This window comes from Bubalus bubalis, chromosome 18 (genome assembly GCF_019923935.1).
Source record: "Bubalus bubalis isolate 160015118507 breed Murrah chromosome 18, NDDB_SH_1, whole genome shotgun sequence".
NCBI lineage: Eukaryota > Metazoa > Chordata > Mammalia > Artiodactyla > Bovidae > Bubalus > Bubalus bubalis.
The window spans coordinates 1,432,862-1,452,110 of record NC_059174.1 but is presented as its reverse complement, the minus strand read 5'-3'; the positions used below and the strand labels follow the sequence as shown (position 1 = coordinate 1,452,110).

The window sequence follows — 19,249 nt, the reverse complement described above, 5'->3', positions numbered from 1 at the left end:
TCGTGTATGGATGTGAAAGTTGGACTGTGAGGAAAGCTGAGCGCCAAAGAATTGATGCTTTTGAACTGTGGTGTTGGAGAAGACTCTTGAGAGTCCCTTGGACTGCAAGGAGATCCATCCAGTCCATTCTAAAGGAGATCAGTCCTGGGTGTTCACTAGAAGGACTGATGCTAAAGCTGAAACTCCAATACTTTGGCGACCTCATGCGAAGAGTTGACTCATTGGAAAAGACTCTGATGCCGGGAGGGATTGGGGGCAGGAGGAGAAGGGGACGACAGAGGATGAGATGGCTGGATGGCATCACCGACTTGATGGACATGGGTTTGGGTGAACTCCGGGAGTTGGTGATAGACAGGGAGGCCTGGCGTGCTGCAATTCATGTGATCGCAGAGTCGGACACGACTGAGCGACTGAACTGAACTGATTAGTGATTGGGGCACCATCTTTAAAGAACTCTGGTGGCTGTCATTTGAGGGTCAGTGAATAATGGGATCCCAGCCTAACAAAGCCTAGAAAGCCATGCCTCCTGACCTGAGACACGGAAGCACATTTACCACAATAATCCAGTTTGGCAACTAGAGTTCTCACCTCTAACGATTTGGAACAATAGTTAATTGACCATTAAGGTCCCCAGAAATGAAACAGATGCTGGGGAGCCTACTAAAGTATTGCTTGATGTGCACAGGAGAGAAAATTCTAAGAGTACTGGGAAAAAACCTGAGTCGCAGTGAGGGGAATTTTTAGCTTTTTACTCAGTTCCCAGACCTAATCAGGCCACACACCTGGAGCTCTTTTCAAGCAGATCTTAGGGTTGTTTGTGTAGCTGTTGCTTTTCCAGGAGAACCTACTTCTGGAGTGACAGTGCACTGGGAGAAGGGAAATACCCAGACTTCCAGGAGTCACCATACGCTAGCTTTGAGACCAGAATGCCAAAGCAGTCCACTTTATTATGAGAGTTGGAGCTTATTATGGTCAATGACAGATGGAGCTCTGGTTCAAGTCCATTTAATGGTGGGTCCAATGAGACTAGATTCATCTTAAGGTAATTTCCTTAGTTCGAAAAGGAAAGAGAGATATTTACTACCTGGCAAAATCACTGTACTGGCAACGAGACGCATGGGGGTAGGGCCTAATAGATGTCCCTGGAACTATCTCCAACATGGTAAGTCAGACTCAATACCACATTCCAGCAGGGTTTGCAGAGACTGGTGCTGCCATCGAACTTGAGTTATGGAAGGATGGGTGACTTCTTCCTCATCCCATTCACTCGCCATCTGAATCATGGAGAATGACAGTAGGTTATTGCAATAGTGCTAACTTGTGATTCCTGATATGGTATCTTTGCTGAATCAAAGCAATGGAATCCGTGGCCAACATTAAAAAATAAAAAGACATAATTTGTGAGGCTCAATCCTGGAGGTAACATGTACAATATCTGGAGTGCTGCTCCCACTAAGGACAGTGACCCATAAGACAGCGGCTCTGAGTGGGGCCCAGACAAGAAACAGTTCTTGGCAGTCCTGGCTATGTGCCTGTCATCTGGACACCGGGCCTTATGACTCAGGTACGTGCTACTGGGGAGTGTCTGCGGCAGAGAACTGTCATATGGAGGCTCTGGCAACCCCAAAAAGGAGAACTACAGCCCAGAGACCTACAGTTTTAGAACAAACCCTCCACCACTTCCAAAAAGTGATGCCCTCCTCCAACAAAAAGTATCTTCCATTTGAAAAGTCACTCAGCTCACTCTTGGGCACTGGCAGAAACTGGACAGCAGGACGCCAAGCTGAGCACAGATTCTGAAGACAGCTAGTGTGAGCTATCTCATCCACCAGACGGCAGAGCTATACGTTCAGGGACATTCCAGCGCATGATGGGAGTTACGGTCAAGTAGATCCAGACAGCCTAAGGAAACAGCACAGCTACCTCGGACGCCTGTGGCACCAGCTCCAACCATTTTGCCAATTCCCTGCCAACCCACACCTATGGCATCATGGGAAGTTGCACAGAACCCAGAAACAGAGCAGGGAAAGCCCCATCCAGGTGACTGTGGGGTCTGCATGCTGTACTGGGCCCACACAGCGGACGGTGGTGAAGGCCACCCTCCCAGAGGGCACAGCTGGTGGCTGGGAGGCTTCATGTATAAGGGATGGGTGCCTGGGAGTCGTCCCTTCCCCACTTCCAGCAATGCCCCCAAAAGTCTTCACCATTACTTGGTCACAGCTTCCCATTGACCTTCTTCCCACCATCAAAAACATTTCAAAACGAACAAGTGAATATACAGTTTCTTATTTTTAATTCATAAAGAGAAAGGGAAGAAAATAAAAAACATTTGCTTAAATAACTATTGTAGAAAAGAAGATCTGGGCTGGGTGCTGGGACCTACCTCTTCCAGAATGGGGATTTATTAATGTTCTAAACAAAACAAAACCCAAACAAAAGAAGAAAAAGGAACAACAACAAAAGAAATAAATTATTCTGCTCAATACTGTTTGGCATAATTGCATTTTTTTCATCTCTTAAACACTCAAGAGCCTCTTTAGGAAGCACTGAGATGAGACTGGCAAGAATAACTGGTCTTGACTTTCTAAAATGATGGGGCCGAGGTGGTGAAAGAGGTGTTCCACTAAAGGCCTCACTAACCCACCCCCATTCTTCACTCCTCCTACTTTTGGAATTGGGAAGGGACAGACTCAAGCTAAGTTCTCAATATATTAACTTTTAGCGGGGCCCACTGCCCCCCACTAAGCCTCTAACATACTTCTCTGCTGGCTCCTGTTCCCTCAGCCAGCTGCAGGAACTATACCAACGACCAGGAGGCTGCCGAGTGGTATCAACTCACTAAGAGAGGGTGGTTTTTACGTTTGTTTGTTTACTGTTTTTTAAGTCACTGTTGGGAAGGGGGACTCCTTTTAGTGGTTTGGAAGCTTCACAGAAGCCCTTTTCCCCTCCTACACTCCCCCAACCTTCAAGCGTGAGGAATACCTTCAGCAGCTTCCTCTAGGAACTTAAGCTGGGTTCAGTCATGCAAGTAGCTTCCAGCTGTAACCTCTGGTTGTTAGCTTTGCAGCCCTTCTAGAGCTGGAAATGAAAAGAGGGTCAGAGGGAAAAGGTGCAAGGTGAGCACAGGGAAGGGGATATGTGGGCAGGGGAGGAGGCATGCATGGGGCAAGTCCACTCCTCCCCAGCTATTTGCATGGCCAGCTCAGTATCTGAAAAGCATCTTTGTTGGTCAGCCACCCATAATAATTTCAGGTTAGCTAAATCATAAGCCTGAAGCAAATTCCAACCCGGAGCAAGAGGTTTCCTCCTCCTTTGGGGGGTGACAGGTGAAGAACCAGACAGCTGGTCTCATCTCCAGCCTTCTGTCCTACATGCTGCTCCCTCTCCCTAGAGGCACCCAAAGCGGGAAGGGCGGGGAGCTGCACTGTCCTAACCACAGGGCAATCCCCCCAGAGCAACAAGTGGCCTGGTGAGGAGACCCAGGGCCTCGGGAGAGACACTGAAGAGGTTGTGAGCAAACAATAGGGGCCAAGGGCATACGGAGTGAGAAGCACCTGACATCTGATGTGACGGGGTTTCCAGTCTCCTGTCCTATTTCTTACAACTGTGTTTCAGAGTTGAGCCCTAGGCGAACTTCGCTCGCCTAGGAAGGGGTGCACACAATCCTAGTTTTCTGGTGAGACACTAAATGCCACGGTCAGAAAGGCCATTCCACAAGGGGGCCAAGGGCGGGAGGGGAGGAGGCAGGAGAGGACCCACGTGCCCTCCAGATTCTCACCGCATTTCTTTGGTGGGTTTGCACTCACCTATCTACGCCTGACCGATCAAAGAAATGTGGATCTAGTTCTCTAGGCGGTCCGGGAGGGCTCTAACTTTCCCCCTGGGGAAAACAGCGCTCCCTGCAAACCACCTGACCGCCCCGCTCCCCGCCCACCCGAAAGGCTGCCCGATCGCCCTCCCGCCCGCCCCGCGGTCACGGAGCACTCCCGGGAAGGAGGGAGCGAGCCACCGCTGTCCCTCGCCTTCCCCACCGTTTCCTTCTCGGCGCCCCCAGCGAGGTTAGGCCGGAAAGTGACTGAGACGCCTCCCGCCGAACCTGCGGAGAGCATACTTCTCGAAGCCGGAAGGAACTCTTACTCCTTAGAAAGCGTGAAATAAAATCCTACCCAAAAGCATAGGGGAGTGGGAAATTAATCGGCCGCCGGCCCGCCCCCGAAGGCCATCGATTGGCTGAGAGGGGTCCCGGCGCCGGAAGTCCTCCTTGAGTTGCATGATTGGCTGGAGGCCCCGCCCGCCGGCGGCGCTGATTGGTGCTCGGCCGGGGAAGTCTCCTCGCTGGCCGAGGACGCCGGCGCTCGCTGGGCTGCAAAGTGATTGGTCCAGGCCGTGGCGGCGGCGCTCCGAACGCCCGCTGACGCCCCGGAGGGCGCCGCGCCACGCTTAGGTCACCGCCCCCGGGCTGACCCCAAGTCCCGGCGGGAGCCGCGCGGCCGGGCAGAAGAGTCGCAGCGCGTCCGGGCTCAGTTCCCTCTGTAGACCTCGATCTTGCTGGCCTTAGCCAGCATGTCGATGATGTGCGCCTCGAAGTCGGCGTCGTGCACGCCCGTCTTCCGGAATTCGCCCGCGTACCGGTTATTCTCCCAGTAGTGGTGCCAGTTGCCCCGGCTGTCGGCCCCGAATCCGTACACGTTCACCTGCGGGGGAGGGCGGCGCGGGTCACTCCACGTCGGGGACCCGGGAGCAGAGGCCGCGGCAGAGCCTTGGGTTGTAGGAGGGGACGAGAAAGGGGCCGCGGCGCCCCTACCCGAGCAGGAGGCGGCTCATCCGCTCCCGGCGCGCTTCACGCGCCTGGAAGACCCGGGACATCCAACCCTGACGCTGAGGACACTGTTCCAGAGGGAGAGGGCTGTTCCCTTCCGGTTCTCCTTCCAGCTACCTTCTGATGACATCAAGAACGCCTGAGTATGGAGCCAGCCTGTGGAAACTCACCAACCCTTGCTAACATTTTTTTCCCCCTTAATGGTGTGTTTTATTGAAAGCTGGTCAGGTACGCAATATCATACACGGAATAGTTTACTGGCAAAAGGGTGTGCTGGGCATGAGCACTGCTATCCATGGCAGAGCAGCAGACAGAGCCCAGAGATGGGCTCCTTGAATGACTAATCTCCATTTTTAACAGAGTAGGCCTGGGGCCCACAGCTGTGGGAGATCCCATTATGCTCAAACAACTCCAACACTGTTCCACTTCATTTATGGTTATTCTTTCTTTATGGCAAGTAATATCAATTATGGTATTCAATTTCCTTTTTAAATAAATTTAACCTTTCAATGAACTGATATCAGATATGGTAAAATCATGAACACAGTAAGTTTGCGAAATGCAGACCTATACCCTGCAGCCTAGAAATGGGAATGGAAGCCACTTAGTTCCTTCCTACAAAAACACATTCCTCTTGATGCACTGCTAAGCCTTGACAAAGCCTGGTTCCCTCTGTCCCTTGGGTCCTACTATTTTATCCCCAGAACAGGCTACCCACCTCATCACACACATGCAGGGCAAAGAAGAGTACCAGCATCCCAGTGGAAGGGTACCGCCCATGATGCTCTGTCCACCTGTCATGGATGTACTTGAAGAAGGCTGGGTTGTAGATCTGGACCTAGGAGGAGAAAATGTAATGAGCACATGAGGGCTTCTGGGGCCTGAAATCTCAGGCCAAGCTCTGACCAGTTCCTCTACATGTGCCAGTAGCCAGTAGTTCCTGCAGCCTGTGTGGGGGGGCGGGGGGAGGGGAGTCAGGTATACCAGCGGATGGGGACTCTTGAGGGTTCTGGAAGGGTACTGGGGGATACCTGAACCACAGGACCAGGGACAGCATGACTCAGGTCTGCACTACTTCCATTGAGGTGGGGAGGAGGAAGCTTACCTTCTCTTTGTCCACTCGAAGGAAGGACTTCACTGGGGCATAGGTGCTGCAAGCAGAAAGAAAAATAACACTGAGCTGGCTCCATGCACCCAGGGATGCCTTTCCTCCCGCTGAGGCCCAAGTGATGATGGCCTCATGACAGGCTGCCCTGCTTCCAGACTGCTCTCCCACTGCATATCACTGCAGCTCCTTGTCCAGAAACCTTCAATGGGTCCCTATGTTCTCCAAGATAAAATAAGGATGGTTTAGACAAGCACCGGGGTGTTTCATAACCTAGCCCCAACTTTTCTTCCCATGACTCTGCTGTGAAGTCTCCACTTGGGTTAGCCCATCTTCTCACACCCAGCATGTCCGTGCTCTTAACCTCTGCCCACAGCAGCCCTGACGCTACTGTCCTCACATTAGGCACAAATCCCTCCTTCCCTATTAGCCGTGGTGCCTGTAACCTATGCTCACATTTCGGACTCCTTCCCTATTAGCCGTGGTGCCTGTAACCTATGCTCCCATTTCTGAGTATCCATGGAACTTAAACTCTACAGCACTTATTTTAGCCCTTTGGACTCCCAAACATAAGCTAAACTCAGAAAACTGCAACTTCTGTGTTTAAAAAAATACGCGGTGAAAATAGGCATAGGTGGAAGTAATCCAGTTGTCCAATGGACAGATGAATAGGTAAATATGATATATCCATACACCAGAATACTATGCACCCTTTAAAGGGGATAAAACCCTGACACAGGCTATAAGACAGATGAGCCCTGAAAACACGATGCTACTGAAATAAGCCAGAGGCAAAGGACAAACACTGTATGATTCCACGTGTATGAAGTACCTAGAACAGTCAAATCATAGAGACAGAACAGTGGTTATCAGGGGCTGGAGGGAGGAGGGAATGGGGAGTTGCCATTTGATGGCAGAGTGTTCATCTGAGATGATGATAAAGTTCTGGAGATGGGCTGTGGTGAGATTTGTACAGCAATGTGAATGCACTTAATGTTCATGAACTGTGTGGTTAAAATAGTATTTTATGTTACACATACACATTTTTACACACACATGTGCACACACAAAAACCACGGTGAGACAGAGTAGATTAGTGGTTGCCTAGGGCTAGGGGTGGAGGGAGTGGGGGTGATGAGTAAGGGGTACAGGGGTGCCTTTAGATTATCTTCATCTTTGGAATATGCATGTGTTCTAAAATTACTTGTGATGGTTACATAACCCTAAACCCTGTGCGTGTACTAAAAGCCACTGAACTGCACTTTAAATGTGTGAACTGTATGGCATGTGACTCATATCTCAATAAAGCTGTTAAAGCAGAGCTAACAGACAGGAGCCACCTCCTGCAGAGGGGGCTGGAAAGGTGTCCTTCGCCTCTCGAACACCAGTGGGCTGGCTGCCACCGTGCAGGGAGTGGCCCGGACAAGCTGTGGCCCCAGCTAGCCACCGTTTGGCGCCACCCCTACTGCTGCTTCTCTCCTCGCCAGCCTCTCGGCCAAAACAGTCAGTGAGAGGCATTCTAAGACCTGGGCCCAGACAGTTCCTCCCAAGGCGGGGCGGCCCCCGTGCCCCACTTGCAGCGGCAGGGGCTCACAATCGGATCTGCCCGGTGGACAGGGCGCTGGCGATCCACAGGAGGTCCAGGGCCTTGAAGGGCACCAGCACAAAGCTGACGTTGGCGGGCAGGTTCTTGGCACTCTCGGGGTACATGAAATGGTGCGTGGTTCGGCTGCCGACATCCTGCTCAAAGCCCACGGTCGGTGCCTGATTCATCCTGCGGGGACAGGAGGGTGGTGAGAGAAGACACCGACACGTAAACTGGTACAACAATTCTAGAAGACAGTTTGGTGCTGGCCGTCACACCTGTAAACAGGTGTGCACTTACCCAGCAGTTCCATTTCCAGAAATCTATCCTATAAAAATGGTTGCGTAAGTGTGCAAAAATGTGTGCAAGGATATTCACTGCAGTATTATTTATAATAGTAAAAAGAAGAACCCATTAAATAGAGAACCAGTTAATATCAATACATTTTGGCACATTCATGTAACAGAACAGCATGTAGTCATCAGAATGAATGAATCAGATTTTTCACGTGCTGGTAAGAAGTTTTCAAGAGCTATTCAGTTAAAAAAAAAAGTGGTACGAGGAATCTCACTTCTTTCAACACATACCTTTTGAGTACCTGTGCAGTCAGAGAAAATCACAGTGCAAAAAAGGATAACTGATGGAGAAGGAAATGGCAACCCACTCCAGTATTCTTGCTTGGGAAATCTCATGGATAGAGGAGCTTGGCAGGCTGCAGTTCACAGCATTGCAAAGAGTTGGATACAACTTAGCAACGGAACAACAATACACAATCAGGCAGATTGTGATTTGGGGAAATAGTTCTTGATGGAAATGTGGCATAAAATGGAGAGTGAAGTGACCTAGTGATATGGAATATAGAGCTTTGTAAGAAATTAAAATTTGTGTATAGAATAATGATTTCAAATATTCTAACAATAAAGTCTGGCTAAAGGAAAGAAAAAAGGAAAACTGAAAATTCAATAGTCTGATTCCATTTTTTGTAAAAGAGAGAAAAAAGGGAAGGATGGAAAGGGAGAGAGAAGGGAAAAAGGAAGTGAGGGAAAGAAGGGATGAGGGAGGGGAAAAGCTGACTTCTGTATATGAATAGAAAAAAACGGAGGAGTATTAAAATTTTAGCAATGCTTACTCTTGGAGAAAGGGATAATCCACTTTTTAATGTGTACACTTCTGTTTTTTCCCCCAATAATGAGCACATATCATTTTTACAATTTTTTAAAATAAAAAGACAGACTTTCACAGCTTACAGCTCACTAGGCTGTTCTGTCCTCTTTTCTAGAAGACAGTAAAGCAAGGTAAGAAGCTGGAGCTCCCCTCAGCCCCAGGCAGCTCTGCCAGCACCAGCGCCCCGTCACCGCACTTTACGTTCCTGTCTGCCCTTCCACTCCAAGCCCAAGGGGGAAACCCGGGGCTCTGGCAGTGCCCACCTCAGCTGTCCCGGGCACACGCGCAGTGCAGGGCTGTCTCTCCTTTGCCATCTTAGAAGAACCTGGAACCCCAGCATAGTCTCTCCCACCCAGCCTTCCCCTGCCCACCGCAGTGTGACACACCAAGACGGCTTCCAATTCCTTTCAAGCGGTGCAAAACAGGATCAATAAAATCAAAGCTTCTTTTGTTGTGAGCATCTTAAAAACAAGTGATCCAGCTTTAAACACAAACCTGTTGGTCTTTTCTGCTGTGAGAACAAGGTCTTGTGTGGATCACACTACAGAATCACACCACCCAAGGGGGTGGCTATAACCTGGGCCTCCACTGGGGACACAGGGATCTGGGAGAGAGGCAGCAAAGTCTCCACTTACTCTCCCAGCTTTTTGGCCAGTTCAAACATTCCCTGTCCATAAAGGGGCCAGCACCCCCTAGGTCCTAGGCCCTGTGTCACAGGGGCTCCCCTGACACCTCTATGGATGGTACAGTGTGGTGAGGGCGTGTCCAAGACGTCCCCTCTACCAATCACTTGCTGTACCATCTGCCTCTCTGGTTCTCTTCCCTTGAGGGACTGGAGAAACTTACGTTTGGGAAACTGAGAGTGGCCTGATTGGGAACTAGAAAGTGAGTCCTTATTCTTAGCCACTTTAGTCCCTGTCTGCTTCAAGGAGAAGCCTAGATTCTCTCCTGCGGGACCAACTGTGCTCTGGCCCCAGAACAAGGATTAAGATCCTGTCCCCCTCCCCCCAACCCAGTTCTTTAGGTTAACTGCCCCTCTGATGTCTTGGCCTTTAGGGTTGAGAGAGCCCGTCTCCTAGAGGAGCTGAGAAGCCTTCTTCTCATCCACTGTGGGCTGCAGCTCCACACACACCACTGGTCCTCTTGTCAGCACAGCCAGTCTGGATCCGGCTCTGCCACGGTAGCCCCGGGGTCTGTGAGGATGAGCAGGAGCAGAGCAGTTGCAGAGGACGCCTTGATGGGGATGGCGTTTCTCAGCTGCCTGGGGTATGCAAATGGGGAGCAGACGTGGGCTGCTGGCACTTAAGCTGGCTGGGGTCTGGGCTGGGCAGGAGCTGGAGTCAAGGTTCACACTTGTGAGGACCCAAGAAACACACCTCCTCTCATTGAAGATGGAGAGGCCAAGCTGGCCCTGCAGATCAAAGGGTTGTAGCTGCCCCAGATCGGCCCTGAAGACTGCCCATCTGCCTTTTCCACGCCTCGGCAGCCAGAGCTGTCACGACACCCCTCCTTAGACCTGTCGTCCAGGGTCACTGCCTCCCAGCCTCGAGTCAGCCCTCCTGGAGTCTCCACCTCCCTCGGGTGACCTCCATTTGCTGGGTAGGCAGCCGCTTCCAAAAGTCTGGAGATGAATGGAATAAGGGATCTAAAAAGATGTTTCAGAGCCTCCAAGGAAAGGGAAGGAAGTGGCATGCTTCTGGAGACAGCTGACTCATTCTGGAGAAGCCAGGCCCTGGAAAGGGACCAGGGCGGGATGCAGAGGATGAGCTGGATTTCCGTGACTCCAGGGAGAAGCTTCTAGAGTTCTCTCTGTCTCCTGCCACTAGAGCACCCGGAGCAGGATGCGCATATGGGCATGCTTTGGCTTCAGCGTGTGGGCGCTCAGTCCTTTCACTCTTTCACGTATTCACAGTGAGCCGACCATCTGCACGTGGCTGTTCGAGGAGCTGCGGATCCATCTGCTGGCCAGCTGAGGGGGACCAGCTCAGCTCCATCTAGTCAGGGGGGCTCTGGAGTCAGAGGGGAGGAGGCACCGAGGGGAGGGCGTGGGGGCTGGGGGCTGGGCAGAGCCATCAGCTCACTGTAACTCAGCTCAGCCCTCCCGGTGGGGCTTTCATCCATCCTGTTTCCAGGGAGGGAGGCCTCCCCACTGGTTCCAAACCAAGACGTGCCTATAAGCAGTCACCCTCCATGGCCATCTGGCTGCGTCCACAAATCGGCTGAAAGCTACTCCTTCCACAAAGAGATGGGCATTTAACTAGTCTGGTGTGGGGGCCAGGCATCCATATATTTTTTAAAGCTTGGTTGACAAATACTCACCTACAGAAAAACTCAAATCTTTATCTGCAATTTCATATAAGTAAAAGTTACTGATACTTACATATCTATCATAATATTTAACCATTTTACTCAACTGTGTTATTAAGTCTACAAGCTTGTTGGGTTATTCATATTATCTGTAAGTAAAATTTTTTTAATCCTGTGCACAATCGCCATTTTTGCTGTTCATTCCTTGCTTTACTTCCTTCCTAACTCTGAGTATTATGTTAAATAATGTTGCAGAAAATATCCTTCTTTTCCACTTGATTTTAATAAGAGTATCTTTACACCTGCCACTATTGAGGGTTTTTTGGTCATTGATATGGAATATATGTTAAGAACCCTGGAGAAAGAAATGGCACCCCACTCCAGTACTCTTGCCTGGAAAATCCCACGGACGGAGGAGCCTGGTAGGCTGCAGTCCATGGGGTCGCAAAGAGTGGGACACGACTGAGCGACTTGACATCGTGACATCCACAAAGAAATCCTGGTGTCAGTCCACAACACCCGTCTCCTAGCCTGGTTCCTGTGAGGGAACGTCTGTGAGTCTCTCTCTGCCTGACCAGGACCAGGTACCGCCCAGGTCTGTGGCAGTAGCCAACTGTTTCTGCCCGCTGTGCTCCATTCCCTGGAGCTTCCCAACCATCCCGAGGTGCATGGTGAAGCCCTGCAGGAGGTGGAGAGGCCCTGCAGGCAGCACCTACAGGCATGAGAGCCCTTCCCGGGCTTCCCAAGGGTCCCATGGCTGCTCTGAGGTGCTGGCCAGCCACCTGTCCCCCATCTCAGCCACTGTCTCAGGGAGCGAGGTCCCCTCCAGCTCCCAGCCTGCCTCTCTTGCTTTCTGGGTGCCAGCAGCCGGAAGATGGGGAGGATCTCAGGTGGCTCTGGGGGCCTGGATTTGGATTAGCATCCCCTCTCCCGTCCACTCTTAGCATCCACCCCCCCACCCTCTCTCCCTCAACTCTTAGCATCCCCCCTCTCCCCCAACTCTTAGCATCCACCACCCCACTCTCTCCCCCAACTCTTGGCATCCCCCACTCTCCCCCATCTCTTAGCATCGCCCCCTCTCTCCCCCACTCTTAGCAAGCCCCCCCCTCTCTCCCCGCTCTCTTAGCAACCCCCCTCTCTCCCCTAGACTCTTAGCATCCCCCCTCTCTCCCCTCCACTCTTAGCATCCCGCCTCCCCCACTCTTACCATCCCCCATCTCTTCCACCCCCAGCACTCTTGGCATCCCTGTCTCCCCCTCTCTCCCCGACTCCTAGCATCCCCCTCTCTCCCCCACCCCCAACACTCTTAACACTAGAAAGGTTTTGCAAGGACTGTGGAAAGCCTCAGAGACATATTGCTGCCTTGTTGTTGCTATGGAGACAGCAACAGTTTCTAAGACAAAGCCCTTCCTTCCGCCTCCTGTGAAACCTGGTCTTTCTCAATGCTCATCCTAAGAGATGCTTAATGAAAACTGGCATTTTCAGTATTTTTATTCTCAGGGCTCTCCCTCCACCCAGGACTGAGAGGGCAGGATCCCTCACGTGGCATTTCCTGCCCCCATGTCTGGGGAGAAGGTGGAGAATACAGAAGTTGAGGGGCGGCACAGCAGCCTATATCAGGGTCACAAGTCCGCCTCTAGTCCCTGCTCCCCTGCCCAGGCTCCCTGCTCTGTGTCTTTGTCTGGAATGTGTGCCCTCCCAACCTTTCTCTTCTCCTCAAGGCTGAGCACAGATGTCTGTGGAGGGAATGAGCCCTTGCACAGTCTAAATGCAAAAAGGTAAAGGGTCAGGGATGAGGGCCCAGAGCAGGCACCAACAGCTCCTTTTTCTGCCCAGGACACCCCTCTTCTGTCAGTCTGCCAGAGGGATCACCCACAGTTGTTTGGGGCCCACACTCCTGGCCCAACAGCTAAGGGGACCAGATGGGTGAAAGGGCCTCTGGTGGCAGTTTTCACAAGACCTGAGCCAGGAGTCTGACTTTAGCTCTCTCCAGAGGTATTCAGAGTTGGAAGCTGAGTACAGGCCTCAAGCAAAGTTTAGAATGGGAATTGTGTCTCTTCATCCACAGAGGACAAGATGGTTGGATGGCATCACCAACTCAATGGACCGGAATTTGAACAAGCTCCGGGAGATGCTGAAGGAGGGGGAAGCCTGGCGTGCTGCAGTCCATGGGGTTGCAAAGAATCGAATATGACTGACAGACTGAACAAGTAATTCACCTCAGAAACCAAAGCAAGAAACTTGAAAAAAAAAAAAAAAGAAAGAAACTTGAGCTTGTCATGGAAGATTCTGGGAATCAGGGTCCTCCAGGACCCCCCAGCAGCTGGCAATTCCTCCTACAGCTGGGCAAGGCCAAGGAGGCCAGTGCCCCCTCCTGGAGGCTTGTCCCGTATCCAGCCTTGGGGTCCCTGGGACTCACCTCATGATGAAGTTGTGCCCATCCACGTCTGGCCCGTAGCCAGAGCCCCGCAGGTTGCCCGAGTTGCCCACCACGGCGCAGCGCCGGCACTGGCGGGGGTCCCGGAACCGGTAGGGGTTCTCGCCTGGCACTATCTGGAACAGCTTCTCCAGCACCTCGTTGGTGTTGTGTGACTTGAACTGCGGCTGCAGCATCTGTAGAGGAGGGAGAAAAAAGAAAGGGGGGAGCAGGGAAGTGGGGGGGGTGGAGTGAGCAGGAGGCAACTCCCGCCTGCTCCCCCTCGCTGCTCTCAGCCTCCAGGGTCCAAGGTGCACAAGTCTCCTACTATCGTGGGGCGGGAATCCTCCCAGAACAGTGAGGACCCTCCTGTCCCTCAACAACACAGCAGTGTCCAGACCAGTGCCTTGTTCTCAGGAGCAGCTCTGCAATATTGGTCGGACTCAGGGGCCAAGGTGCTATTCAGCCTGTTCTTCAGGGGTTTGCAGGCCTGTGCCACAAAGTAGAGGCCCCTGCTCTGCGGTCCTCTTGGGGCAGCTGCTCTGGAGTCATTCTGAATGCAGTTAATGAGGACAGTCTCAGGGGAGCTTCAGGGACTCATTCCCAGTCAGCCTGCAGGGGGCGCCCCTGGGACTCAGCCCGAAGCTCCAGGCGAGATCTGGGGAGACCTGGAGCCCTCAGCCCTCGGGAAAAGGCAAGAGGGCACAGATATTCCTCCAGAGTCAGAAGAGCTGGAAAGAAACTGGTCCCCTGCCCCTCTTGCCACCAGTGATTTTGAAGACTGTAAAATGAGGCCAGGGCAGCACTTAAACGCCACAGTGCCAGACAGGTAACACACAGCAGTGAAGAGGCAGGTGGGGCCTATAGCAAACAGGAGCCGCCATCAAAAAGGGGTGACTTCAGCCAACTGTTGCCTTGTGGGACTGTGAGAGGGACCAGATTTTCTAATTTTTCAAGAAGAGCTGAAAATACAGATCTCATGTGAAATAATCTGATTCCTAAGAGATGGCAATTAAGGCAAACAGTTTTAGAACACTGAGCTGGACTCAACCCCCAGGCCACCATCTCTAAGGGCTTTAACATGCTCTGTGGTCTGAGCCATAACACTGCAGGTGTGCAGCTGTGTAGGAGCTGCTCAGGGGAAGAGAAAGCAGGAAGGGGATGGTGGGCCTGCTTCCCTGAGCATAGGAGGGGCCCCCGAGTACAAGAACAGGGACTCAGTGTGGAGAGGAAGCTTAGCTCTGAAATAAGAATTTCTAAGTTCACAGCAAAAGGGGTGACTGTGGGGAGCAGCAGAGAAGTGGCTTCTAGGGCTTAGACAGCTCTGAGTTTCATCCCTGTGGGCAGGGGGCCTGGCCAGCCTCTCACTCCATCGCTGCCCAGAGGACTGTTCTGGCCCTTCATGGCCGCCTCTGACACCTATGCCCTTGGGCAAGCCCTGTGTACTCTCTGAACCTGGATTTCCCCATAAAATGAAGGATGTGACTATGAGGAACAGGCAGGACCCTTCAAGGGCTCCAAGTTGTCATGGCAAGGGCCTGTGTGGCTCTTGGTAGATCCTGCCCTGTAGTCTCCCCCTCCTCGGGGGCTCTGACAGTCTGCGCCAGGAGCAGCATCTGTCAGTTGCTCTGATAGGCCTGATCGCATGAGCTCATTCTCACAGTTCCCTGAATATGAGAAAGAGAGAGAATTATCACCCTCCCCATTTGGCAGCTGGGGAGACCAGGGAGCATGCAGTGGCTCCCCAGTCACTCAGCAGGGAGCACCGGCAGCCTGCGGGGCCCTGGGTTAAGGACGGACACGGAGCCACTGCTGACATGTGTGGCGACCAGATGGCCCTGGTGGAGCCTGCGGAGACATGCGCCAGAGTCTGGGGAGGAGGGGAGGGAGCCAAAGCAGCAAAGAGGTGACAGGGTCCAGAGAGTGGCTTCCTCTCCTCCCTTCCCCTCAGCCCCCAAAGGATCCGATGACGCTTTCTTATCCTGCTGCTGCTACTGCTGCTAAGTCGCTTCAGTCGTGTCCGACTCTGTGTGACCCCATAGACGGCAGCCCACCAGGCTCCCCCGTCTCTGGGAATCTCCAGGCAAGAATACTGGAGTGGGTTGTCATTTCCTTCTCCAATGCATGAAAGTGAAAAGTGAAAGTAAAGTTGCTCAGTCGTGTCTGACTCTTAGCGACCCCATGGACTGCAGTCTACCAGGTTCCTCCGTCCATGGGATTTTCCAGGCAAGAGTACTGGAGTGGGGTGCCATTGCCTTCTTGTTCTTATCATAACCCAGAAGAAAACCTTTTCTAGCAAGTGAAGAGAACCAACTGAATGGAATGGTGTTTCAAATTATTTGGGGCAAACATTTACAAATGAGGAAGCGGCCAGCATGGCAACAAGCACTGGAGCTGAACTGCCACCTGCTTTCTGAAGGGCAGGCCTTCCTGTTGCCATGGGCCTCACTTCTCAGTATCTTCTCCCCGGGGACCTGCCTCTCCTGTTTATTTTACCTCCTTGACCCAGCAGGCATTTCTGGTCTCTGTTTGGCCTCTACAGGCACTAGGAAATGGGAGTTCTCTCCCCTTGCTGGCCAAAGCTCACTCTACCCTTCACACTCTGTGCCCCTGGTGGCTGGCTCCGGTCCAGTGAAGGGTGCAAAGGGTGCCAGGAGACAGACCGCCCAAATCCCAGAGGGGGGGGTCTCAGGGGGTCTCCTAAATGGAGAGGACAGACTCCAGAAAGGGGGCAGCAAAGGCCACGGCTTTCTCACCATCCACCACCTCTGGACGTCGGGGGGCAGGTCCATGTTCTCCCGAGTCCAGACGGGGGAGATGTTGCTGTTGAAGTGGCTGTCGAACCACTCGGAGGCACCGGTGTCACCCATGCAGCGGCGACAGGCGCAGCTCTTGCCGGCCAGCCCCTCCTTGCTGAGGCGCTGCAGGCCAGCATAGCCCGGCACCAGCTTCACCCGGGGAGCCCCGTCCAGGGCGCCCGAGTCCAGGTAGGGCAGGGTGGCCGTGCTATGGTGGGAGTAGGTGAAGAGCAGCGACATGACGAACACCAGCAGGAAGGCCATAGAGAGGAACCACACCCGCAGCGAGCACTTCATGGTGCGCGCCCGGGAGCTGGGCCCTCAGGCCGGCGGCAGGCGGGCCTCACCACGGCCACTGCTTCTCCAGCCCGCGGACAGGCCAGCTACAGGGCAGCCCGCGTGCTTTGGCGCCACGTGCAAAGGACATGCGGGCGGGTGCTGAGCAGGGACCGAGGCAGGGACCTGCGCATGCGCCCTCGGTGCCAGGAGAGTCCGGCGGCAGCAGCAGCTCCTGTCCCGGCCGCCAGCCCCGCTCACGGCTTCATCAGCTCCGTCTGCCACTAGCTGGGCCACAGAGGCTCTGCTGCTCCCGGAGCCCCTGCAAAGGGGAGGTCAGTCCATCCCAGCCTTCTAGTTCCTTGGGGTTGCTGGCTGCCAGCTCTGGGGGTCCCCCTCTTTGGCGGCTTGAAATGATCCAGTCTGGAGCATTCGGGGTCCTTGTGGTTCATGAGCAGATGCCGAGGCGGCCCCTCGTCCCCCGCAGCGGGGAAGCCCTTGAACCCCAGTCACGGCAGAGAGCACTTGGGCTTCCAGCAGCCGGAACGTCATGAAGTCTTCCCCTCTCTGGGCCCAATGCCTCTGCCGGGAGAAAAGGGAACTGAGCCCGATCTGGAGAGAAGAGACTCAGGAAGCTCTGTGGGTGCCGGTAAACTCTTCAGGGACAAGGTCCTCCTGCCACTCGGTTCCGCCTTCCTACTTCCCCCGAGGCGCCCGTCCCTTCTCCTGAGGGTCCTAGTTGTGTAGGGGTGGCTGACCTCCAGCTCCTGCTGTGTGGTCCTTTGGGGCCTGCGATCACCCGCTTCTCAGAAGAGTGTTGCTGTGAGTGCCACCTGGGGCAATGGAGCAGGCACGTGTCGAGCTCCAGGCCGGGGCCTCCGTCTTGGTGCTGCTGGCCCAGGCTTGGAGGCTGCCCTGCCCATCCCTGCTCCCGAGGCCTCAGTCCTGCCCTGAGCGAGCAGTAATCCCCTGGCAGGTTCCCCTCACTTGTCAGGCACCAGGCTGCCGCAGCGTGACTCTGAAATCAGAGAGGAAAAATAAAGTGCAGACAGATCCCACACGCACATATGCTCTCCCCCAGCCCCACCCCCGAGGCCCAGAGGGGACAGAGCGGGCAGAAGGAGATGCCTCCTTTACCAAAGGGCGGACAAAGGAGGGCTCCTCCCTCCCAGTGCAGACAGCACCGCACTCTGCTCCTTAACTCTGGCATCACAGGACTAGAGCTGCTGGCCATGCTCACTACGAGCCAGAGGTGGCTCAGGCAGTAAAGACTCTGCCTGCGATGCAGGAGAGCGGAGTTTGATCCCTGGGTTGGGAAGAGCCCCTGGAGAAGGAAATGGCAACCCACTCCCCTATTTTTGCCTGGAGAATCCAATGGACGGAAGAGCCGGGCAGGCTACAGTCCATAGTATCGTAAAAAGTCAGACACGACTCAGCAACTAACAATTTGACACTTCAACACTTCAACAAGGATGGAAAGTGATCTCCCTAGAGCCACAAAATGAGTACCTGCAAAAGCCAGGTTTAAGAAGCTCTGATTCTAGACAGCATATTCAAAAGCAGAGACATTACTTTGCCAACAAAGGTCCATCTAGTCAAGGCTATGGTTTTTCCAGTGGTCATGTATGGATGTGAAAGTTGGACTGTGAAGAAAGCTGAGCACCGAAGAATTGATGCTTTTGAACTGTGGTGTTGGAGAAGACTCTTGAGAGTCCCTTGGACTGCAAGGAGATCCAACCAGTCCATTCTAAAGGAGATCAGTCCTGGGTGTTCTTTGGAAGGAATGATGCTAAAGCTGAAACTCCAATATTTTGGCCACCTCATGCGAAGAGTTGACACACTGGAAAAGACTCTGATGCTGGGAGGGATCAGAGGCAGGAGGAGAAGGGGACGACAGAGGATGAGATGGCTGGATGGCATCACCACTCGATGGACATGAGTTTGGGTGAACTCCGGGAGTTGGTGATGGACAGGGAGGCCTGGCGTGCTGTAATTCATGGGGTCACAGAGTCGGACATGACTGAGTGATTGAACTGAACTAATTCTAGCTATAGGAGGTTAATTTCAGGTGAAACTTAGGAGAATAATGGCCCAGAGGAAAGATCACAGGGGACTGCGGATATGACCCCCCCAGCATGGGTGCTCTGGACCCCTAAGAAGAGATAGAGCACCTCCCACAGTGAGGGCTATAGCCAGCCTGGGCCCTGGGATTGGCCCTCCTCTCTCCCCAGTGTGAGGTACAGATGAGGCGGCCCTGGGTTAGCCGGGTGAATCGTTAACACTCCTTCCAGCTCTGGTGTCAGAAAGAGAAGCTAACCGTGACAGGACGCTGGGGTCACTGCTCAGCCCTCTGGACAGCTGCCTTCATCTGCAGGTTATGGAATAAATGCCAGGGCCCCTGGGGGTATTGACAGCCTGAGGCCCCTGGCAAGCGCAGTGAGAAAAGGCAGCAGGGTGGTGTGTGGATCCACCCGAAGGAAAGGAGCCTGAATCCACGCCATGTGCCCGGGAGCCAGGGCGAGAGTGAGGACGAGGCTGGGAGTGGAGCCCCAGGCCTGACTCCATGCCATGGGGAGCACTTAATCCCCGTGGCCGGCCTGTCTCCACCAGCTCCTCTCCAAATCCTGCCCGCCCTGGTTCCGACCTGGCCCCGGGCACAGCTGTTCACTGGAAGCTCCACCCCGGCCAGCCCTCCCAGGTCCTTTGCTGCACAGAAGGCCTCTCGGGCTCCACATTCAAGAACCTCTGCCACCCCCTCCATTCATGGCAGCTCAAATTT

At 53.4% G+C, this 19,249-nt stretch overlaps 1 protein-coding gene and 1 long non-coding RNA gene across 4 annotated transcripts in view; both read right to left on the bottom strand.

Moving 5' to 3' along the window:
- Positions 1-2,276: 2,276 nt before the first annotated feature.
- Positions 2,277-19,249, bottom strand: part of ST3GAL2 (ST3 beta-galactoside alpha-2,3-sialyltransferase 2) — a 47,451-nt gene continuing 30,478 nt past the window's right edge. For 2 of the 3 annotated variants that reach the window (XM_025268376.3, XM_025268377.3), the window contains exons 2-7: positions 16,153-17,488; positions 13,400-13,593; positions 7,519-7,698; positions 5,925-5,970; positions 5,538-5,657; positions 2,277-4,694 (exon numbers count right to left, since the gene is read on the bottom strand). In XM_025268376.3, coding sequence (XP_025124161.1) covers positions 4,521-4,694; positions 5,538-5,657; positions 5,925-5,970; positions 7,519-7,698; positions 13,400-13,593; positions 16,153-16,491 — 1,053 coding nt within the window. In that variant the 5' untranslated portion in view covers positions 16,492-17,488 and the 3' untranslated portion in view covers positions 2,277-4,520. The remainder of the gene's footprint in view (positions 4,695-5,537; positions 5,658-5,924; positions 5,971-7,518; positions 7,699-13,399; positions 13,594-16,152; positions 17,489-19,249) is intronic. The other variant, XM_025268378.3, reaches the window with a different exon arrangement.
- On the bottom strand, positions 9,411-11,969 carry LOC123330466. Its single transcript, XR_006546440.2, has 2 exons — positions 10,050-11,969; positions 9,411-9,934 (listed from the first exon to the last, which is right to left on the bottom strand). It is a non-coding gene; the product is annotated as an uncharacterized LOC123330466 (long non-coding RNA).